The sequence below is a fragment of the Balaenoptera physalus genome (assembly GCF_965194825.1).
Source record: "Balaenoptera physalus genome assembly, chromosome: 16".
NCBI classification, from domain to species: domain Eukaryota; kingdom Metazoa; phylum Chordata; class Mammalia; order Artiodactyla; family Balaenopteridae; genus Balaenoptera; species Balaenoptera physalus.
The window spans coordinates 38,293,702-38,318,307 of NC_138898.1; the positions used below are offsets into that span (position 1 = coordinate 38,293,702).

The 24,606-nt window shown below is 39.6% G+C and overlaps 1 protein-coding gene and 1 long non-coding RNA gene across 7 annotated transcripts in view; one reads left to right on the forward strand and one right to left on the reverse strand.

The window, feature by feature from the left end:
- PLCB4 (phospholipase C beta 4) overlaps window positions 1-24,606 on the forward strand; it is a 422,682-nt gene that overhangs the window by 251,254 nt on the left and 146,822 nt on the right. For 4 of the 6 annotated variants that reach the window (XM_082428195.1, XM_082428196.1, XM_082428197.1 and 1 more), the window contains one exon: window positions 12,551-12,649. In XM_082428195.1, the coding sequence (XP_082284321.1) occupies window positions 12,566-12,649 (84 nt within the window). In that variant the 5' untranslated portion in view covers window positions 12,551-12,565. Of the gene's footprint in view, window positions 1-12,313; window positions 12,470-12,550; window positions 12,650-24,606 lie in introns of all 6 variants that reach the window. The other 2 variants (XM_082428193.1, XM_082428194.1) reach the window with 1 other exon arrangement.
- The window catches only part of LOC309644516, a 578,167-nt gene that overhangs the window by 3,053 nt on the left and 550,508 nt on the right, over window positions 1-24,606 (reverse strand). The gene's annotated exons all lie outside the window — the stretch shown is intronic.

Genomic DNA, 24,606 nt, shown 5'->3' on the forward strand with positions numbered 1-24,606 from the left:
TTTCATCATGTCTTTCAGTTTTCTGCATACAGGTCTCTTGTCTCCTTGAGTAAGTTTATTCCTAGGTATTTTATTCTTTTTGTTGCAGTGGTAAATGGGAGTGTTTCCTTAATTTCTCTTTCAGATTTTTCATCATTAATGTATAGGAATGCAAGAGATTTCTGTGCATTAATTTTGCATCCTGCTACTTTACCAAATTCATTGTTTAGTTCTAGGAGTTTTCTGGTAGAGTCTTTAGGATTCTGTACATATTGCATCATGTCATCTGCGAAGAGTGACAGCTTTACTTCTTCTTTTCCGATTTGGATTCCTTTTATTTCTTTTTCTTCTCTGTTTGCTGTGGCTAAAACTTCCAAAACTATGTTGAATTATAGTGGTGAGAGTGGGCAACCTTGTCTTGTTCCTGATCTTAGTGGAAATGGTTTCAGTTTTTCACCATTTAGAATGATGTTGGCTGTGGGTTTGTCATATATGGCCTTTATTATGTTGAGGTAAGTTCCCTCTATGCCTACTTTCTGGAGGGTTTTTATTGTAAATGGGTGTTTTTATCCTTCAATTTATTAATATGGTGTATCACATTGATTGATTTGCATATACTGAAGAATCTTTGCATTCCTCGCATAAAGCCCACTTGATCATGGTGTATGATCCTTTTAATGTGCTGTTGGATTCTTTTTGCTAGTATTTTGTTGAGGATTTTTGCATCTGTGTTCATCAGTGATATTGACCTGTAGTTTTCTTTCTTTGTGACATCTTTGCCTGATTTTGGCATCAGGGTGATGGTGGTCTTGTAGAATGAGTTTCGGAGTGTTCCTCCCTCTGCTATATTTTGGAAGAGTTTGACAAGTATAGGTGTTAGCTCTTCTCTAAATGTTTGATAGAATTCACCTGTGAAACCAACTATTCCTGGGCTTTTGTTTGTTGGAAGATTTTTAATCACAGTCTCAATTTCAGTGCTTGTGATTGGTCTGTTTATATTTTCTGTTTCTTCCTGCTTCAGTCTCGGAAGGTTGTTCTTTTCTAAGAATTTGTCCATTTCTTCCACATTGCCCATTTTATTGGCATAGAGTTGCTTGTAGTAATCTCTCATGATCCTTTGTATTTTTGCAGTGTCAGTTGTTACTTCTCCTTTTCCATTTCTAATTCTATTGATTTGAGTCTTCTCCCTTTTTTCTTGATGAGTCTGGCTAATGGCTTATCAATTTTGTTTATCTTCTCAAAGAACCAGCTTTTAGTTTTATTGATCTTTGCTACTGTTTCCTTCATTTCCTTTTCATTTATTTCTGATCTGATCTTTATGATTTCTTTCCTCTGCTAACTTTGTGGGGTTTTTTTGTTCTTCTTTCTCTAATTGCTTTAGGGGTAAGGTTAGGTTGTTTATTTGAGATGTTTCTTGTTTCTTGAGGTAGGATTGTATTGCTATAAACTTCCCTCTTAGAACTGGTTTTGCTGCATCCCATAGGTTTTAGGTTGTCATGCTTTCATTGTCATTTGTTTCTAGGTAATTTTGATTTCCTCTTTTATTTCTTCAGTGGTCTCTTGGTTATTAAGTAGTGTATTGTTTCACCTGCATGTATTTGTATTTTTTACAGATTTTTTCCTGTAATGAAAATAAATAAATAAATAAAATAAAGTTATTAAAATAAAAAATAAACAATTATTATTAAAAATAAAATATTTTAAAAGTAATAAAAAAAGAAAAAGAAAGAAAGAAAGAAAGAAGAGAACAACCAAACCAAAAAACAAATCCACCAATGATAAGAAGTGCTAATTACTAAAAAAAAACAAAAACAAAAAACAAAACAAACAAAAAACACAGACAGACAGAACTCTAGGACAAATGTAAAAGCAAAGCTATACAGACAAAATCACACAAAGAAGCATACAAATACACACTCACAAAAAGAGAAAAAGAAAAAAAAAAAATATATATATATATATATTTAGTTGCTCCCAAAGCCCACCACCTCAATTTTGGGATTATGCATTACCTATTCAGGTATTCCACAGATGCAAGGTACATCAAGTTGATTGTGGAGATTTAATCCGCTGCTCCTGAGGCTGCTGGGAGAGATTTGCCTTTCTCTTCTTTGTTTGCACAGCTCCTGGGGTTCATCTTTGGATTTGGCCCCGCCTCTGCCTGTAGGTTGCCTGAGGACGTCTGTTCTTCGCTCAGACAGGACGGGGTTAAAGTAGCAGCTGATTAGTGGGCTCTGGCTCACTCAGGTCCAGGGTAGGGAGGGGTACGGAATGTGGGGCAAGCCTGCAGCGGCAGAGGCCGGCGTAACATTGCAGCAGCCTGAGGTGTGCCGTGTGTTCTCCCAGGGATGTTGTCCCTGGATCACGGGACCCTGGCAGTGGCAGGCTGCACAGGCTCCTGGGAGGTGAGGTGTGGATAGTGACCTGTGCTTGCACCCAGGCTTCTTGGTGGCTGCAGCAGCAGCCTTAGCATCTCATGCCCGTCTCTGGTGTCCACGCTGTTAGCCGCGGCTCATGCCCGACTCTGGAGCTTGTTTAGGCAGTGCTCTGAATCCTCTCTCTTCAGGCACCACGAAACAATGGTCTCTTGCCTCTTCGGCAGCTCCAGACATTTTCCCGGACTCCCTCCCAGCTAGCTGTGGCGCACCAGCCCCCTTCAGGCTGTGTTCACACAGCCAACCCCAGTCCTCTCCCTGGGATCTGACCTCCCAAGCTGGAGCCTCAGCTCCCAGCCCCCGCCTGCCCCAGCAGGTGAGCAGACAAGCCTCTTGGGCTGGTGAGTGCTGGTTGGCTCCGATTCTCTGTGTGGTAATCTCTCTGCTTTGCCCTCCGCACCCCTGTTGCTGCGCTCTCCCCCATGGCTCCGAAGGTTCCCCCCCACCACCACACCCTGTCTCCGCCCGCAAAGGGCCTTCCTAGTGTGTGGAAACCTTTCCTTGTTCACATCTTCCTCCCAGAGGTGCAGGTCCCGTCCCTATTCCTTTGTCTCTGTTTTTTCTTTTTTCTTTTGCCTTTCCCAGGTACGTGGGGGAGTCTCTTGCCTTTTGGGAAGTCTGAGGTCTTCTTCCAGCATTCAGTAGGTGTTCTGTAGGAGTTGTTCCACATGTAGATGTATTTCTGATGTATTTGTGGGGAGGAAGGTGATCTCCACATCTTACTCTTCCGCCATCTTGAAGGTCTCTCCCCGTAATACTGTTAAGCCAAGGACTTACTAAATATTGAGGAAATGGAACCTCAGAAAGCTTCATACTTGCTGCTCTGAACATCTGACACGGAATCCTCCTTCACCAATATTGGTCCCTAAACCCGGGTCTCTACCTGAGTCCTTCAGAGAAACTTAACTGGGAGGGAAGAGGTGAATAGCAAGGCACTATCAGGTCAGAGAACCATAGTCATAGACAATCACTTTTAACACAATTTCAGCCACTTAACTTGTTCAAGAGGATCTTGGAGGGCTGCCATGTATACCCAGAAGTCATTTCCAAGGGAATTGCTGCAGGTGGACACGAACAGCCAAACAATGTTTTGAAACAAATCAGTTCTTTTCTTGGGAAACTATATACTTCATCATATTCCAGTTTCTTTAAAAACTGGTCATTACAGACTGAATTATATGTTAACAGTTATTCATTATCTTCAAATGAAGCTGATCCTAAATATCCCGGATAGTCAAGCATCTTTTAGACATGTTTTGTAAAATTCTGATATAATGAACCCTGTAATATAATCATAATTATACCTAATAAATTTATAAAGGCAATTCATTTTACTCATCTATTTTGTAATCATTAAGTTTTAAGAATATTATGTTTACCTCTTAAGTATGATTAATGTTGACCAGGGGAGATAGAGTCAAAGAGTAGATGTTTGTTGTTTTTATTTTATTCCTATTTAATTTGTGTCTTTTATAAACTCCAGGAAATTATTTTGAATCAAGTGGTGTTTTATTAATAAATAAATATACTTATTATGTATTTATGATGAATTTAATAGATGAATCATGGCAAAGGCCTTAAGTCAAGTTTTAGTCAGTATTATTAAGTAACTCCTTCCTAAGAATCAGTTATAACTGGTGTGTGTGAGGTTCCTGATGTACAGTCAAGATTTTAAATCTTGAAAGGAAAAGAACATTTTAGAGCTTTATGTATTAGTCTTTTCCTGGTATTTATTCTTGCCAGGAATTCTGGTGGAAAACATGGACATAAAAATTGATTTATGTGAAAAAAATAATTTTAATGTCATCTTCTCTTTACTTTCAACAGCATTTTTCTTGAATATAAAAATTATAATCACTGTAAATGTTAAAATACAGAAAGTGTTAAAAAAAATTAAAATCACCTAAAATTATGTCACCACAATGTAACTACTGTTTGTACAATATTTTGGTGTATATTTTTCTTGTCTTTTTCCTCTATTAAAAAGTGTGTGTGTGTGTTTGTGTGTGTGTAAGGAACGTGTACATAACATAAAAATTTGGATCATACTTGCAAACAATTTTGTAACCAGCTTTTTTACTTGCTTAATAATATATTGAGAGCATTTGTATTTGCTTGACAAGAGTTGTGAATATTTTTAGAAACTATTCTAAATTTGCTCTTGTTCAGCAAAGAACTATTCATTGAAAGCATTATTTTTAATGGGCACAGAATATTTAAATACTATCGTATATGTAACCAATTGCTTACTGTTGCTCATATAAAGATGACTTTTTTCTCCCATAAACAACACAGCAGTGAGAAAGTATCTTTGTACATAGATTTTGTATACATTTTCAAGGCTATAGAAATGTATTGCAAAATTCTTTTTCATCAAACTATACAAGAATGCCCTTACCTCCAACCCTGGACATTGTCTATTATCATTTTCTTAGTCCTGCACCCTTTATATGCTTTTTAAAAAGGTTATTTAATGGCTTGATAAAAATGGAGTTATTTTTAGCAAATGGAGAAATTGTCATTAATGACGCAATATATCAGTGTCAAATTAAATTCTTACTTGAAGTAAAGCCATTTATTTAAAGGCTCTGGATGATCTGCTGTAGCTGTACTTCTGTTTTTAGAAATATAAGGATTACCTTATTTAAAGATTGAGGAGCAGGACGTTGAAATGTGCTTGATGGAGTCAACTAATTGACTTTTCGTCAGTGGAATTTTTATCCCAATCCTCTGTGTTCTGGGAAAAAAATGTTGGTAGTTCTCAACATGGGGTCATTTAAGGCCATGAGTTATTTGGTTTAATGGGATTTATATGGTTGGATAGGGAAGGGATTAATTCTTTATGGAACTTTTTTGTTGTAAGGTGGAAGGTAAAAGGTAAAAGTTTCACTTAAGAAAATCCATAACTGAGCCATGGTGCCTGTTTGTTTACTTGAGAGCTATATGTTATCAAGTGGAAGCAAGCACTTTTTCAAACGAATTCATTTGTTCACAAATAGAAACAAAAAGTGGAGAATGTCTTGGTTGGCTTGGGGGAAGCTGCAGGGTTTATTTAAAGTTCGTATTTATTGCTGAGGTGCAAAACTGTTAAATGGCATTTGGATCCAGGGGAAAGATATACTATAGAAATTACTTTTCAAAGGGGCATTGGAATAGAAGGACAGGAGTCATCTGAGTTCATTTCTAGATGACATTCTATTCTACTTTTCTTTCTGTCTTTCTTCGATTCAGTTGAACAAACACATGTTGAATGCCCGTCCCTCAAGGTAGAGCTGTCCCTTCTCCTTTTCAGATTGATTTGGCAACTTGCTATGCCCAGCTTCAGTGGGCCCACTGTACTTGTTTCCTTGAGCTGCTGTTAAAAAAGTTACCACAAACTAGTGGCTGAAAGCAGCAGAAGTTTATTCTCTCATAGTTCTGGAGGCCAGAAGTCTGAAATCAAGGTGTCTTCAAGACCACACGTCCTCCAGGCTGGAGAGAAGAACCCGTGCCTTGCCTCTTCCAGCTTCTGGTGACTGCCAACACTCCTTGACTTGTGGCCGCATCACTCCAATCTCTGCCTCAGTGGTCACATTGCCTCCCCTTTCATCTGTGTCAAATCTCCCCCTGCCTCCCTTTTATAAGGACACTTGTGATAGCATTTTGGGCCCCCTGGGAAGATCCAAGAGAATCTCTCCATCTTCAAGATCCTTAACTTAATCACATCTGCAAAGTCCTTTTTTGCTATATAAGGTAATGCCTATAGGTTTCAGATATTAGAATATAGGTATCTTTTGGGGGCCGTGATTCAACCGGCGATACCCAGGACCTTAAATATACCTGATCTCTTGTACATCCCCCTGTCTGCTCTCTACCAGAACATGAGGCATAGGTCCAGAAACAAAAAATTATTTGCCAAAGTTTTGACCCAACTTGCCTGGGAGAAGAGTTGACTCCATAATTGAGCTAGCATATCTGGGATAGGTAGTCTGGTAAGCTTTGAAGACCACCCTCTAGCCAGGGAGACCAGACAGCAGATCTAAAGATGCGGGGCAGAGCAGACCAGCAAACAAAGAGCTGCCCTTCCTCGGTTCACCCCAACTGAATGGGTGAGTGGATGGAAAGCCATCTTCTTGGGTGATGGGCACATCCTCCTTGAGTATTTGGAACTCCACAGCCGACCTGAGCTCCCTGGTGGTCCTCCCCACTAACGCTTTCAGTCCCTCATCATCTTTAAAAGGAGCTTTTTGCCACTTGCTCTGAAACAAGGTGTTCTAGGGACTCCCCCTCTCTCTCGTCCCCTCCCTGCAACCCTGGGAGTTTTTTCTCGTAGCCAATGTAACAGCTAATCCATTCCAGTTGCGTAAGAATTTAGAAACAATGAGACTATTTAAAAGCCCACTGGCCTCCCTCCAGTAGCCGCTCAAGGTGTTTACTCTGGAAAAGGTACTGAGTTCTATATCCATTCTTTGTGTAAATTCTCCTTTACTTGCCGTGTTCCTTAAGAAGGACCCTTTCCTGTGGGCTCTGTGGGGTGAGGTAATGTTCTTCCAGGAGACAACTGAACCATGAAGTATCTTGTAAATGAGACCTTAGAAGGCCAACCAGAGAATTTGAGGAGAGGAGACTTTGGCATGGCAGTGAAAGCGTTTTGTTTTTTGTTTGCTTTTTGGTTTTTTATCAGTTAGCTGTGGGTGGAGCTTTGAGATCATTGCAAAAAGAGTGGCCAGTTCCCCGCTCCCTGACTTTTAAAAGAAGTAACTATTTGTCCCTTTAATTTTTTCTGGAGTCATTTGGATTGTGACACATACCTCATTTATTCCCGTTTAATAATCAATTACCTCGATCAAACTGCTATTAAACATGACTGGCTGGGCCAGTGTTTTCTGCTCTGCAGGTCATAGTTGTACCATCTACATAAAATAAGCCAGCCGCTGGCCCTAATGCCAGATCTGAGGAAGTATTTCCGAGACAGTTCAAGGAGCAGTCCCCCTTCCCCCAATCCTGTTTAAAATTGGGAAAATTCAGGATACTCCAATGTCATTTTTCTGAAATGCCACTTAACTTGTTCAGAAATCCAGAGCTCAGGAAAAGTAAGCAGTGAGATGAGCTCCTACCTACACTGTCAACCTCTTTAGAGATTAAGGTCACAATTACCCTCCTCTTTGCATTAGCCTCCACCAACATCCTTCACATAATTAGACCATTATGATGGAATTAGTACCCAAGGTAGAATGAATATTTTAGTAGTAAGGATAGTCGTGAAATCGGAGAAACATCATGTACTGAGGACATCTGCCATGTGTCCTTTTACTGAAAAGATCCTGGGAGAACCGGAGTTAAACCAATGAAAGATGATACAAGTTGATATAAGCTGTCTTTTAATTTCATTTTTGGTATGAGCATTCCATATCGCAAGCCCCTTGTTGCTATTCCCTTTAAAATAAAACCAAAGGAAATATTGAAAGGGATGGTTGGCAGGAGTGGAAAGATCATAGAACACATAAAGGCCTGCAGAGGAGAGGTGTTTCACCCACCGGGGAAGCCACCATGTTGTTTCTTCATCCTTCTTTAATGCTAACACTTAGGTCCCTGTAGTTGACTCATCTTATTATAGATAACTGAACAACACGCCCATGACAGCCTGAGGGAGGTCTGCAGGTCCGTTTTTCTCTGCAGATCTGTTTTATGACATAGAAGGCAGGAATGCACATCATTGCACTAGAAGCTTGCTTTGACACTGCCTTGGGTGGAGGGACTGTGTGTGTGGACACTGAGAAATGGGCATGGAAAGACACACAGAGAGACAGACGAAGAGGAACAGAGAAGCAGAGAGAGAGAGGAAGAGAGACCCAGTCACAGCCATTGTGGGAGACTGAGACATGGACCAGCCTACTCACGGATGGACTCTCTTCTCCCACTGGCATGGCTTGTCTGCCTTGGCTTTCCATGCGAGGCCTTGGTACTGATTAATGGAGGGCTGCTTCCTGCCTCAGTCTGGGCTGGTTAGAATGCCCTTCATGCTTTCATCAGTTTTTAGCCTGGTCAGGAATAAATATTGGATGAGTTTCTCCTTCAAACACCAATGGTTGCCATTGTGAAGAAGCTATCTTGAAACATGACCTAATGTGCTCTTCGTCTGCTTTAAATTATTTGGGACTAAAGATTCATGTGTCTGCCTATCTGTGTGATTTCAACTTTTTTTTTTTTCCCTTTTGAAATTTACATTCTTTTTTATTTACACAAGCAGCACATGAATGCAGGAATATATTCCCATAATAAAAAAGTCCAGGACAGAGATAACAGGAAAGATATCTTGACTTTCAGCCCCAAGCTTTGTTCCCTCCCCAGAAGTAAGCAGAGTCATAAATTTGCAAGGTTCTTTCCAAACTTTTTAATAATTTATTTGTATGTACGAATATTTACCTAGAAAAATATATAGTTTTGCCTTGTGTGTGTGTGTTTACTACACTGTTCATGTCATTCTGTAACTGTGTATTTAGGTAAGTGGTGTTACACTTTTCCTATTCCATATCATTGCATGGCTTGCTGCAAAAACGTGGTTTTCATGTAATGGTATGTGTTAGAGACTTTTCACGTTCAGCTTCACATCATCTTGTAATGTGTGCACGTATTAGACTTTGCTCCTTAGTGAATCACATTGATTGTTTTCAGTGTGGAAACATCCCAAATTATTCTTTCAGTAACTTTCTGGAATAGATTGGTTTATATTTTACCAGAGGTTTTTCTCTGTGAGAATAAGCTCTAGGGTTGGTTGGTTGGCTGGTTGGTTTCTTATTAACCCTTTGTGGTATCGTTGTCAGGGTCTGATAAGGGACTTGTGAAATGAGTTGGGTAGAAACTTTATTTTATTTTATTTTTTTATGTCCTAGAAAAATGTAGGTACACAGGATTTACCTTTTCCTAGAAGATTTGATAGAACTCACCTGTAAAACCATCTGGGCCTAATCTTTTACTATTTTTTTCAATTTCTTCCAAGATCACTGGTCTGTTTAAGCGTCCTGCTCATTTGTTGAGCCAAATTTATTTTAACTTTGAAAAACATCCACTTTACGTTTTCAAATATTTTGGTTAAAGTTATACATAATATCTCTTACGGTCGGTGTTCACCTTCTCTCTGTATTTACACTCTGCCTTTCATTATGGATATTGTGAGTTTATGGTTCTTCCTCATCCTCCTTCCTACCCCAACTCTCTCTCTGTCTCTCTCCCCAACACCTGCCAAATTTTATCTAATATATGCATATTCCGAAAATAATTAACTTTTACCAGTCATTGTTTTACTATTTGGGGTTAGGTTTTAATGTATATATTGTACTCGCATCTTTCGTTTCTCAGAAGTTTATAATTTCTGCTTTGACTATTCTGCTCAAGTCAAGAATTATTTAGAAGTGTGTATGTTTATGTTTATTTCCTGTGTGTGTAGGTTTTACACACTCTCTGTCGTTAATTTATAAGTTGGCCTAGTCATGGTCAGTAAGCATGGCCACTGTAATTTCTGACTCTTGGAAAGTACTGAGATTTTCTCTGTGGCCTAATCATGATCAGATTTTGAGATTGTTATATGTGTTTGGGGAAGCCGGGTACAAAGAGAGAATGAAGGAAAGATATATGTGTGTGGGGGGATGCTAAACTCATTAAGTAATATATTTAAATTATGTTAACTTGAGTCATTTAAATTGTTTTGGTTAAATTTGTGTGATTTTCAAATCCTCAATATTCTTCCATTAATTTCTGAGAATCATTATCTCCTAATATGTTTGTGACTTTGCCTGTTTCTCTTTGTATTTTCAGTTTTTCGATCTATGTTTTGATGCTGTGTGGTCACATATCTAATATTAATGACTTAAATAATTTTGATCACCCCTTCTCTTAATATGACTTATCACTGTCTCTTGCTTTTTTCCTTGATGTCTATTTTGTCTAATATTATTAGTGTTACATCTGTTCCTTTCCCAGCGTGTGCCTGTTATCTATTCTTTTCATCCCTTCATTTTCAAACTTCCTATATAGTTTTTATTTTATAAATATTTCTGGTAAACAACTATAATGTTGCCTAATTTGACAGCCTCTGTCTTTTATAAGTGGATTTAACCAATTCATAATTATTATAGTTAGTAATATATTGTCATTTTACTTTGTGTTTTCCAGTTATTGTGTGTTCTTCGTTTTTTCCCCTCCCTTCCCGCATCTTTTATCTGTTTCCTTTTTAAAGGAGGCTCACATTTCTTCCTTCTATTTTTTCCTGCATTTATCTGCAAGTTATATTTTCCATTTAAAATTTTCTATTAGGAAAATTCTTAAGTTTTTAACACTCATAATTGATCTTCTATTTTTCTGCCAATATCTAGAGTTTTAACTACCTATATTGCACTCCCTAAAATGTTTTTTACGTCCCTTTGTTCCATATTTCCTTCCCTCCAGCACCTACCTGTGTTGATATAATCTGGAATTTGGATGCTAGATTGTAATTTCTATATCTTTTTCTTTTCATTTTTTTCTTTTTGTATAATACACAAGACTTAAGAGTAAAATTTGTCTCTTTTTTAAACATTTTTCTTCTTTCTTTCTTCCTTTCTTCCTTCCTTTCTCCTTCCTTTCCCCTTCCTTCCTTCCTTCCAACCTTACTTCCCATATCTCTTATTTTTCTATATTTCTTTTTCTTATTGACAGAATATATAATACATTAACTCTTTCAGAGTAGGTTATTAAACCTTTTTGATACCTTGAAAGTCTGTAAATATATCTTCTCCTAACAATTAAACCATTATTTCATTGGTCACAGAGTTTCTAGTCCACAGTTACTTTCCCTCAAAACTTTGCAGTTATTGCTCCATTGTCTTCTCATGTGTAATACTCTGATGGTGTGCCTGATTCCATGCTGATTGCCATTCAATTCTAAATTGTCTTTTCTCCATGCATCTCTGAGAAATTTCATAACTTCTCTTCATATTGTTTGTTCTTAGTTACCTCAAGGAATGTTTAGGTGTGTGTATCTTTTTCCCCCGTTTACACCTACTGCATCACTGGATTTTTTCACACTGAGAGTACAAATATTCAGATTTCAGAAATGTTCTACTATTCCTTTAATTGTTCCCATCTTTCCATTGGCTTTACTTTCTCTCCTTCTAATAGAAGACATCCTTCTATAAAGTGGTTTTTGAATCTTCTGTTTCCATTTTCCATCTCTCTAAATTTTTCAGTCATGCTTTCTGTTTCTTTTTGTGTTGTATTCTGTGAGAATTCCTTGACTCAGCACTTCATATGAATTCTCTCTACAGTGCAGGTCACCTATTTATTAGGAGTTTGACTATAACAATCTTTTTTAAATTTCTAGAATCTGTAGTTAATTGTGTTTTGGGAAGAGAATGCACTCTTTCCTCCCTCTGTACTGTGTTTGGTGTCTGCCTTCCGTGTTCTTTGCATTGCTCAAATATTTGGTGATTCTAATTGGTGATCCTTTTCATTTAAGACGCCCTGTTTACAGCTATTGCATGCACACCATGGTGCAGGATGCTAAGAAGGGTGGGTAAAAGGAACACCCAGTTCTTCCTAAGTGTAGGCAGCCACTTTGGACAATGCCAGTCTCCCTTCAATGTCATACTCACTGCCTATGCTACAAAGCAGACATTCTGTTGTTCACTGCATGGCCCAAGGGAGGAGGGGGTGAGAGAGGGCTAAAGAGAGGACCAAGAGAAATAAAAATTACAGCTACTCCTACTTGATTCTACAGCCCCATCACCTGTCAACTCCCCCTGGCCATGAGCTCATCTTGTAGTGGAGTCTTGTAGAACCTCTCGCTCTTTGCAGCAGTCCTCTGCTATATGTAGGTTTAGGTGTGTGGTTTCTTTCTTTTATCTGATGACATCAGATTTTATATATACATAATTATTTTATAGGATTTGAAGAGGAAGGGGGAAGCTTCCCAAACAATCACCAAATGATCACCAAACAACCAGGAGAAGGGAATTCAGGGTCAGATGAAGGGAAGAAGAAAAAAAAAAGACAATTTATGGACTTAGTCCATGTGTATGAAGAAAAGCTTTTGCAAACACGTAAATATCAAATGACTAACCTTTGATCTTCACTTATTTTTTAATTGTGTTCACTAATGAGATACCCTTTTTCATTTTCAGGTCTTAAATATAATCATGGCCAAACCTTATGAATTTAATTGGCAGAAGGAAGTTCCTTCGTTTTTGCAAGAAGGAGCAGTTTTTGACAGATATGAAGAGGTAAAGAAGTGTTATTAATCGTTTCTCTCAAAACATTCTTATAATTATTTCATTTTAATCACAGTATTGAGTAAACAGTCTTTGACATAAGTAAGAACATCCTGGAGATTTATAAGTTGGAATAGTTGGAAAGAGTCAAAGTTATGAGATATAATAATAATGATAATGATACTATAATTTACTGAGCACTCTCCCTGTGCCAGATATAATAATAATGATGATACTATAAATTATTATGTGCTTACTGTGTGCCAGACAACTTTCTAAGCACTTCCTGTGTATTATTTGTTCAATTCCTTATAATAACCTTATAAGATTGTTGCCATTATTATGCTTGTTTTACAGATGAGTTTCATGGAGTAATAGTTTTGGCTTAATGAAGTGCTTCTGGCAGGCTTTCCTCATAACACTTTCTATTTGTCATAAATGTAGTAGTGATTGGACTTTGTGTTGGTCACGTGCTTTGCTCGTCTCGTTTATAGACATCAGTTTGACCAAAGCTTTGCGCGCCTCTGCTTCTGTTATTTATTGCTTGTGGCCTTGCAAGGTGGCGATGGCTCCTGGCTTTCTAGAAACGAGGGGTTTAGGGCCACCAGTCTGTTCAGAAGGTTTAGGACGGAGAGTAGAATCCTCCTTTGCATTGTTAACGTGTTGTTTTTCTTAAGAGTTTACTTGAATTTGAGGTGACTTGTGGAGGGGTGTGTGATGATACTGTGTTGCCTCTAAGGCGAAGTAAGATGCAAAACTTGTTCAGACTTCATGCAGAGTCACAGTTGGTTCCTTTCAAAATCAGTGGAATGTATGTGGCTCATCGTGGTGGCCTCCCAGGGGTTCAGATCATCAGGCCTTTTCGTGAGGTGTGTGGGCTGACACAACTCACTAACTGGTTGACTTGGTTTTTCCAAAATATGTATCACAATACTCTCTAGATTTATACCATAGTTGTTTTGTGTAAACAGAATTGAGAAAGGCAAAGGATGGACCCAAATGTGGTCAGTATTCTTCATATTGAGTTAAAGTATTGTGGTGACAGCTATCTATACTACTGAAACTTTACTGCTTCCCTGAAAGAACAGCATTCTGCTATAAGAAGAAACAAAACAATTTTCTACCACCTGGAGGAAACCGCTGTTAACTCTTTTGCAGTTCTTCTAGTCTTTTTTCTAATTGTTTTTCCTCTTCCATAGTTGTCGTCATAGAGTAATTTTGAAAATACAAATCAGAACCTCTTCTTCCTCTATTTAAAATGCTTCCATGACTCCCTCTTGTAGGATAAAGGCGACTCATCAGAATGAAATACAAGGTCTTCCATAATTTGGCTCCTGCCTAATTCTACAGCCTCATTCCCCACCAGTTTTCTACAAACACTCTCTGCTTTAACCCTAATAATACACTTAAAATCCCCCAATAAACTATTCTATTTCAAGCTTTGTGCTTACTGCTGCCTTTTCCTGAAAAGCACTTATCCCTCCTTGTTTGACTGGAAAACTCCTATTTATCCTTCAGAACCCAGATGAGAAATCTTTACTCTTTGATATCTCCCTTGACCCATTTGATAAGAATTGATCACTCCTTTGTGCTACCACTAAACTACCCTTGCACATACTACACTGCACTCACATTTCATTTAATGTTTTTGTCTTTCCTAGTATACTCTGAGTTTCTTGAGGTCAAGGACCATATTTTACTTATCTTTTCTCTCCAGGGACTAGCAGAATGCCTACAATGGCCAAATTCACTGTAAATATCTAGTATCAAAAGGGATTTTAAAGGACATGGAAGCAACCTAAGTGTCCATCAACAGATGAATGGATAAAGAAGATGTGGCACATATATACAATGGAATATTACTCAGTCATAAAAAGAAACAAAATTGAGTTATTTGTAGTGAGGTGGATGGACCTAGAGTCTGTCATACAGAGTGAAGTAAGTCAGAAAGAGAAAAACAAATACCGTATGCTAACACATATATATGGAATAAAAAAAAAATGGTTATGAAGAACCTAGGGGGAGGACAGGAAGATGCAGATGTAGAGAATGGAATTGAGGACAGGGGGAGGGGGAAGGGTAAGCTGGGATGAAGTGAGAGAGTGGCATGGACATATATACACTACCAAATGTAAATAGATAGCTAGTGGGAAGCAACCGCATAGCACAGGGAGATCAGCTTGGTGCTTTGTGACCACCTAGAGGGGTGGGATAGAGAGGATGGGAGGGAGACGCAAGAGGGAGGAGATATGGGGATATATGTATAACTGATTCACCTTGTTATAAAGCAGAAACTAACACACCATTGTAAAGCAATTATACTCAAAGATGTTGTTAAAAAAAAAAGGGATTTTAGATACAATTGATCCCAACTCAGTTTGGTTTTATTATAATTTGTTCATTTTCTTGATAATTGAAATGGTGAGAGGTCCTTGAGACCTGTGTGGAAATCTGTACTTCAACACATTCAAAATATTAGGGTAAATCATATCAAATTTTCATCTTTTAAATTAAAAATTATCAATATCAACAATTTGATAGAGTTCAAGCCGAATGCAACGAAAGTGCACTTGACTACTTTTGTCCACTTTACACAACTTGGCAAAGAAGGCCAACGGCTAACTTAGAGGCATTTCCAAGCCTTTTCTCCCAGGTAAGTCAGGTCTAGGTTGAGTACCAATGCCACCGTTATGATGGCCATTGCCCTTCATTATAAGCTGGCGAGTGACATCTCTCCTTGAATCTGCTAGAGTCTCCCAAAAGATTTGCGGTTTTCTGAGGCAGTTTCCCAGGCTCTGGAAATCTATAGGATAATTAAAAAATACTTCCTGGCTTCCAGTTCCTCAGAGAAGGTCATTTTGAAGAGATTAAATGTAATCACTGGCTGAGTATCTCTTCTGCTGTCATATAAGCAGAAACCAATTAGAGAAAGAGTACTTTTTTTTGATAAAGTGAAATGTGATTTGATGAACTGGAGGTTTATCATCATTGAATCATTTATATTTCTCATGATTTTTTTTTGGTTATTAATCATCATAACTCATTTATATTTAGAAAATACTGATGACTTGCCCTTCTAAAGACATTTACTTTTCTTCCAGGTTCCTCTGAAAATGAGGTAAAGCTAGAAGGAAAGAAATCTTAACAAGTATTAAATACAATCTCGCTAAGCTTTCAACTTTCTTAAGTGCTATTTTACTAGGATTATAAGCAAAAAACTTTTAGCTTCATAAAGTAAATAATGTCTCTTCATAAAACATATCAAACTGGTGTTGACCTTAAAAATAAAACAGTTATTTTATCAGCAAAAATGGGTTTATTTAGGAATAGCAGAGGATTTGCAATTTGGGACAAGCAAGCTATAGCAAAAGCCATAGACAAGTCCATAGAACAAAGGAGGGGAACATTATTGTAGAGAGAAAAAGGAGGAAGTCAGGAGGGGTTGTTTTGAACAAAAATCCATTGGAGAAAAGTGTGAGTTCAGGGAGCTGGTGGGTTAGTCAGGGGCTGAGTTGCTGGGCTAGTCAGTATCTTGTGGGAGATGCCATGCACATCTTTTCCTTTTGGGGGCCTGTAATTGATGATTCTTTCCTATTGATTATTCTTCTCTGGGGTCTTTAGCTGACAATTCTTCCCGTAGTTGATGTCCAGTGGTACCTTGTGAGAGCTCCTCCTTCTGGCCTCCTGACTCCATTTTTAGTAAGGTTTCCCTTTATTAATTTTCAAACCAGAAAACCAAATAGTGTTTCAAATGGGGCTGTAGCCAGTTGTTCTTATTACAGTTGACCTTTGAACAACACAGGTTTGAACTGCGTGGTCCACTTTTATACGGATTTTTTTCAATAAATACCTACCACAGTACGGCACAATACGCAGTTGGCTGAATCAGCGGATGTGGAACCACGGATATGGAGGGTTGACTGTAAAAGTTATATTCAGATTTTCAACTGCACTGGGGTTAGCAGCCCTAAAACCTTACGTTGTTCAAGGTTCAACTGTATTTCCCTATCCTGTAAGATTTAGTTCTTTGGAGTCACAGCCATTACAATATTCAAGGCACCAAATATAAGCAGAGAAGGTTTGTTTCTACAGTTTTTTGCATGAACAGCAGGGAGAAATGACAGCTGACAGCAAGTGGGAGGAACAGGAATTAGAGAAAACACAACCTGATCATCCCAAAAGTGCCACGGCAAAGGGACCATTTGTGAAGGGGCATAAACGCCTTCAGCACCATATGGCAACTAACATCATGACAGTCTGAAGGATCGGGTAAACATTAAATTGTGTTCTACGTATCGGTTTAAAGAAGGCAGGGAAGTGTTTTAATCAGTGGGTGAGCATTCACTAGGTCAGAAAAAAATAGTATTTACTAGCCACTGTTTTAAAAATATGTATTATTTTGCCAATAAATGCAACGAGTGCAACTGTATTTAAGCATTATTTTATTATTTCTGCTGAGGGATTTCTTTTGAGGTGGCCCAAAATTTCAGGAACTGCAGCCTGCATTGTAGCCTCTGATTGTATTCTCCTGCCACTTTGAAAGCTGTTTTTATCTAACTTTACTTGACTTTTAAGTTACTTACATGAAAATTATATTTCGTTTCCTAAGTGGTACAACAAGTGATGTAAAAATCTTTAGACATTTTTCTATCACAGAGGAGAGAAACAGCAGTGCTTTTTAACACACATGCAGCCCAAATGTCTCTAACTCAACTGGCATCCTGACTTGCCTTTCATGTCCTTATTAAAGGGCTGAAGACCCCATCCCCTGGCTACTCAGGGCTCTCCCCAGCCTTTCCTAGAATTCCTAGGTGCCTACAGCTGCCTTGTGATCACTCAGCTCCTCAATGCCTTCTTACTTCTCTGTTCCCTGCTCTAGTTTATTTCTCTGCCTAAACCCATTATATCACCGAACCTCAGGAACAAGGATGTTGTGTGAAATAGGCTTTTATTAAAAATTTGGTGGTAGCAGAGGAGAATTACAGCGTGCAACAGGAGACAATAGATATCATGAGGAATAAATTTCAGAGGTCAGCCGGGGCAACAGGTGTCTCTCTCATTGCCTTCTTTTTTGCCCCACTCTTCCACCAAGAAGCATGTTGCTGTTTCTTTTCTTTTTTGATCTCTCCCTCAGAATCCTTTTCTAATACACCCTTTTCCTTTTTCCCATATGCCTCTTATTCCAATTAAAAACAAACAGACAAAAAAAAAAAAAAACTCCCTCTCAAACCAAGGAGGAAAATGGGAAATTCTGGTCCCTTCTCATCCTGAGCAGTGTGGTTCCTTGTCCAGCTGAAACTCTCCCATCCAGACTCTCCTGAGACCTCTGCTTTTGCGTAACTTTGAAGGGCAACGGATATACTTAAACACACAAAAATTTTAAAGACCTTTCTCCCTTGAAAGAAAAAGTGGTTTGTCGTCCTTCTAGAGAAGTGGTCACCAGCAGAACTTTGCAGTGATGGACATGGTCTGTATCTGGGCTGCCTGTTACCACATGTGAAGAGGATTGTGATGCACAGTTGGTAATCTCAGGGCTTTTTCCCCCACCTGTGCACAAGATCTAGCCTGCACTTATTTTTCTTAGAGTGTAAGAGTTTCTCTTTAGCAAAATTAATTCAGTTTGGCATTTGGAAAACAAACAAACAAAACAACAACAACAACAAAAGTGGCCAGTGTGACTGAGGAACTGAGGTTTTATCTTAATTAATTTTACTTAAAGCTTACATAGCAACATGTGGCTGGTGGCTCTCTTATTGGACAGCACAGTTTTCTAGACAATTAGCTTAAATTACAACCAGATTTTAAAATACCATCCTCTTTCCCCAGCACTCAGAAAGAACTCTCAGTTTGCTTAACTGGGGTCTGCAGTTTCATCAGCCCCGTCTTCTTAGTGGCAGCCAGAGCAGAGATTTGAATGTTTTATAGCTGACTCCCCTCCCCCCCACCCCACATCCCAAGTCCCAGCTTGGGTTGGGCTGCCCCTTTTCCTCACCTGTGGGATTTTGTATCTGAGGCAGGCTGCCGGGTTGGAGTGCCCTTTTCTGGCAAAGCCTTGGTCTTTATTACTAACCCCCCCCCCAAAACTCGCCATCCCCAAACCTCTCCTCTGCACACACACATAAACGGAGCCCCTTGGTGCTCACAACTGCCGCCAGGAAAACAGAAGCAGTTATGGTAGTTGCCAATCCCAGAGGAATATGGAAGTACAGCATCAATAAAAGCTAAAGTGAGGCCAAGTGGGACAGGCCAAACTTGGCCTCTTTCCAAGGCAGTTCTGAAACCAAACTGTAGGGCACTCAGTGAAGCTCCAAAAGGCCCAGGCACCCTACATACCCCAGGCTGCACATCAGTGAAGCAAACAATTTAACAAGTGTAATTTGCAAGAAAACTAAAAACACATCCTCATAGAAAGTATTTTGACTGAAAGATTTATTTAGCTCCTCAGTGAGGACACCAGCAGGATGATGAGTCTAGTTGTAAGAGCACTGGAGGAAAAGAGGAGAGGAAAGCTGCAACAAGCTTTGTCAGTTAGATACAAAACCAGCTACTGCCCTGGAGGGTAATAAAACCGTAACCCCTGAGGTTGTCTTTTCTACCAGACACAAATCACATGCATCCCTTATAGAACAAAAAATGGCTGCAACTTATCTAGCTAACTTCAGAAAATCTGGGCCCTAAACTACAGTAAATAATAAGTCAAACAAAGGGGCATTCTTCTAGAGAAATAAATCATCCTTGGATGGGTCTCTAGACAGTGTTCCTGTATAACGTGGAAAGGATACATAGCCATCTTCTTATCTCATTCCCAGTTTTGGGTATAAACTCAATCGTACCCACAGAGTTAGGATATCCAGCTCAAAAAGTAGAAAGTTGAATTGTAGCACATTATTTGTATTTACAGTGAAAGATACTTACAGAGTCATCATAATGATAACAATTATGATCATATTTATTAGTCTTTCAATGTTTAGAGTCAACCTAATGGTAGACAAAATATTTAATTATTATTGACAGAACAGAATGAAAAATCTATTAACTTTGTCAGTGCAAAGTAAGGGTACAGACAGATCTTGGAAAGGAGAACTAGTTGGAGACACAGAGGAAAAACCAGAGGCTTAATATTCTCAGTGGGAGGAAATGTTGATAGTTAGTTGATGATGGTGCATGAAATAGAGGCTTCTGTCTATTATTTAAAGCCAATCACAAAACCAAAAATAATGTGATTTCACATTTGGAAGGGAGAGGAGGAAAAGTAGGGAAATGAGTTAAATGGAGTTCCATTTCTGAGTTGTTATCCTAAGGAACCTATCAATATTACTACGTGTGCCTGGTGGATAATTAGTTCAGTTATTCGCTGTATTGCCATGAGGCCTGCTTTCTTCAAGCTCCAGTCCCTACTAGAACTGGACATTTAAAACAAAACAAAAAATGTGTTATATCACTTTATTGTCCACCAAATTACATCCAGATGTCTTGGTTTGATACTGCAGGCCCTCAGCATGTAGCCCCAGATGTCCTACCACCCTCACCCCTGTGCTTTCCCCCCACAGTCACATTGCAATGAGGAAAGTGGCAGATTGTACCCCTTGTGGGGTGAGGAGACCAGGGTGGGCAGTGGGTCCAGGGGACTGACCGAGGAGGCCTCAGAGAGCAAGCCCCCTTCGGTCTGGGTCTTGGTGGGTGAGTCCATTAGCGGATCAAAGCACAGCTAGGATGAGGGGACAGTCTGAGCTCCTGCAAGGGCATGGGTGTGGGATGGGGGGAGTGGCTTGTCTGGCTGGGGTAGGAGGGCAGGTGGCGAAGGCAGGAGCTGCAGCTGCAGAGATGAGCAGTGTCCCACCATAAATGCTTTACTTTCCAGCCCAAGCATTGGCACTAGATCCTGAAGGCTCTAGGGATCCTTCGATGGATATTTTTTAGCAGGAAAGAGTGAGGTCTGAATATGACTGGAAAGTGGGTCTGGCTGATTAGTTGTGTCTGGGAGGGTAGAGGTGGGATTGGATGGCTGGATAGACAGTCATTCAGACACATGGGAAATAAGAGGAGGGGTGGAGGATGGAAATGAATTAGAGGATTTTCTAACCTGGTGGATGTAGAAGGTGAGGGAGAGTAAGAAGTGTAAAACAAGGTTGGGATTTCCAGCCCAGGAAGATGGTGGGCTCTGATGCTGGCAAAGAGAATGTCAGAGAAGGGGTAATTTATGGATGTGCTTATGTGGTTCTTCTTCATGAAATGAATGGTACTTATCATTGTATGTTCTGTTGTACCCCGGAAGCATTTTGCATATACAGAAATCACATAAGTTTTAGTTAAAAATAAACTGCGCAAAAAGAGAATTGACAAACATAGTAAACTACCCAAGAGGATGAACAAAGGGATGCATTTTGTTCCTTCCTCCGTCCTCCACTCCCAGGGCTGCTGTTGGCATCCTGGCTGGGGTGGGTGTCGTGAGCAGGGGCATGGTATGAACAGAAGTCTTAGAAGTAGGCGGAAGCCTCATTGCGTACAGCAGCAGTTCTGAAAGTGTGGTCCCCAAACCAGCATCAGCAGCATCACCTAGAACTTTATCAGAAATGCAGGTTCTCAGGCCCATCTCATAGATGAATCAGAAACTCCGGGAATGGGCCCAGCAGTGTATGTTTTAACTAGTCCTCTAAGAGACTTGGATGCACATTTGAGTATGAGACTCAGTGGTCATAGGACCGGGATGGGGAGCTTGGATTTCTTTCTGAGTGTTATGGGAAGCCATTTTCAACAGGGACTGACGTGATCTGGTTTACGTTCTGGTGACAGTTACTTTGGTAGCTGTGCAGAGAATGGATTTGTAAGGGGCGGGGTGCAAAGTGCACACCGCAGGTACGGAGTACGGTTAGAGAACACCAGAAGTTTAATTTAAGGAAGATGAGCTGGAATCTTAGTCCTTCCTTTTTCTTGGTGTATCTCTACAGGCAATTTTCTTAATATCTCTGTGCTAGAAAAGGGGAGCTAGGAAGGTAGGTGGGTCTGAGGAGTATGTATTATATTTCATCTAAGGATCCTATGATTCTACACCCACCTGCCTTCAGTTACCTCTCTCTTCATCATCATCTTGTGACTTCTTCCTCATATGGTAAGAAAGGTGTGGCCAGAGCCTGAACACTTAATCAGTTAATCACATTGAAACAATCCAAAGCTGCAAGAGCTAGCATCAGCCGGGGTTTTACAAGAACTCCTGGGCCTGTTCCTTCCTCTAGAACAGCCTTTGAAATAACAGTGCTAATAACGTTATCTGTGCTCTCAGACCCCCAAAGCTTAGAGCCCATTGTCATCCAAGCAGGAGGTGTTTAAGGAAAGGTCTGTATGGTTTGCAAAATTCTGGGAAGTAAGTGGACTTGAAGACAAAAGACTCTGATTTGAGCCTTGACCCTGACATTTACAAGTTATGACCTTGAGCAAGTCCTTTCACCTGCCTTAGTGAGCTTAGTGGGCTTCTAGGGGCAGAAAATTGTGGGATGGTAAATACATGGTGAAACTAATGGAAGATCAGGGTTATTTTAAGTAAGGTTTGTGCAGACACATCTTGGTGCTGACTTTCTTCTTCATGGACACAAAACTCCCTGGAGGGGGGCTATATGGAAGTCTTTATTTCTCAGAAGTTTCTGCTTTAATTAGATAAGGGAAGCTCTGACCAGGTTTCTTTCTGCATTTGTTAATTCTCAATTGCCTTCGGCTCAGAATAATCCATATGCAAAGTGGCATATATTGGGATGGCATGTTCTAATTCCCTTCAGTGGTTTAGGACAGCAACCATTTATGTAGTCTTTCAATCTGTGGGTCAGCCATCTGGGCTGGAATGGGCACACTCAAGTGTTTGCTGGTCGATTTAGGATGGTCTTAGCAGGACCCTCTCATCTCCATCCCACCTGGTCTGTCATCCTCCTGCAAGCAGATGGAGCTTGTCCTTTCCTGCACACAGCCGAGTTTCTGCTGCATGCTCTAGACCAAAGTAAGTGGGGACATTGGGAGGGGCTGCAAGGTCACCTTGCGAGCAGCGAGATTCAGGGAGGGGTGAAGGAGTGTGTCCCTCTCTGCAATCAACCACGGTTATTGTAGGTACTCTTTATGTAATCAATCATCTTGCATTGAAAAGGCACAGAACAGGGGTCAACACGCTTTTTCTGTAAAGGACCAGATATTAAATATTTTAGGTTTTGCAAGCCATAGGGTCTCTGTCATAACTACTTAGCTTTGTAGCACAAAAGCAGTTATAGAACATTCAACAATCCGTAAATGAATGAATGGGCTGTTTTCCAAGAAAATTTTATTTTCAAAAACAGGGCTGTGGTCTGCAGACACCTAGTTTAGAAGACGAATAATGATACATAGAAATGAATAACAAATTAGTTTGGATGGTGATGATGATACTTTCAGGTAATTACTTTTAGCTCAGTCATTTTCCCTTATGAATATATTATTAAATTTTCAGTTTAGTCATCCTCAATTTTGTTCCCTTTTCTCTATAACTGTATTGGCTTTTGCTGCATAATCGGTTACTCTTGTCTAAGATGCTCCAGTTTTGTTTGTTGGTTTCTGCTTACTCTTCTCACTTTTATGTTTTTTCCCTCTCTGTGAAGTTTCTTTGGGTTTACATTTCTTCATTTCTTCACAAAGGTATAAGACAACTCTATTCCCTGGAGGAATAGAAGCATCTCACCCATGAAATGGTGTCTGAGTCAGTCTCATGGAAAACTCTAATACTTGAGATTCATGCTGTTCAAGGGTGCAGGGAGGACTTATTTGTGGGAAGATGAGACATGCATCCACTAGGAAGCTAGAGAAGGAAATCCGGGCTGGCGTTTGATTTACAAGGAGCTGGTGAAAACAAAACGAAACAATACAACACAAAAAGAAAGTGTATAAATAATGAGTAAATCAAATATAAGGAGCTAGCTGAGGAGTACTTAGGTCTCTGGAGTATTACTGCTATGCTAAAGAATTTAGTTAAAATTCAGTGGCTAAAATGACAGTGCTTGGTTTTTTTTGTCTTTAACATTTGTTTTTAATTGAAATATAGTTGATTTACAATATCATGTTAGTTTCAGGTGGACAGTGCTAGTTTTTTATTGCTTTTGTTCTACCTGAGTGTAAATAGGAAAATGCACAATATCTGCTCCTTCAAATCTTGTCTATAGCTGCAGGGGAGCAGGAGCTCAGTGGCTGTGGTCAGGCATCCTTTAATTAGGGTTGATGAGTGCAGCCTTGCAGATCTCCAGCCTGATGGCGATGGGGCCCAGAGAACATCCTGGCTGCGTTCTGTTTGGGATCACACTCTGTTCACGCGTGTGGCCTGGCCATTGAATTAATGGAGTTCATTCAAGTGTGAACAAATGAACAGTCAAATGAAATATACAGCATATTTTAAAGTGAATCATTTTGAAGTCCCTTCTCAAGTAAGAAAATGGCATTTTTTTAAACTCAGTTTCATGTGAATGAATTCCCTGCTCCTAAAAATGATGATAAATGTTTTCGTTGTTACTGGTTTTGGTTCTTTTTAGGGAGGATGCTTTTCAGTCCTTATGTTCTCAGAGGGACAGCAGCAAGTGGTCTTGAAAAGCAGGGTTTTAGTTCCCTGCCCAGAAACTGAACCTGAGTAACCTGGATGTAAACCAGGAATTCTAGCCACTAGTCCCCCAGGGGCTAAAGGCTAAAAGCAAAGAGGCCCTGGCTCTTGCCCCATTTGAAAACAAGAATGTTTCAAGGAGGCAAAAACTGTAAAATCAGGTGCAAAATTTATTATTATTAGCACAGCACAACCTGTGGGAGAGCACACAGGGCAACTGTTTATTTAAGGCAGAAGCAAGGCAGAGACGCACACCCCAAGAGAAAGGGTGCGGGCGTCCTCCCTAATGAGGAGGAGTGCAGTAAAGAGGCAGTTAAATCGTTTATATAGGGCAGTGTTTCCAGGTCGTTGTTTACCTTGGGCCAATCAT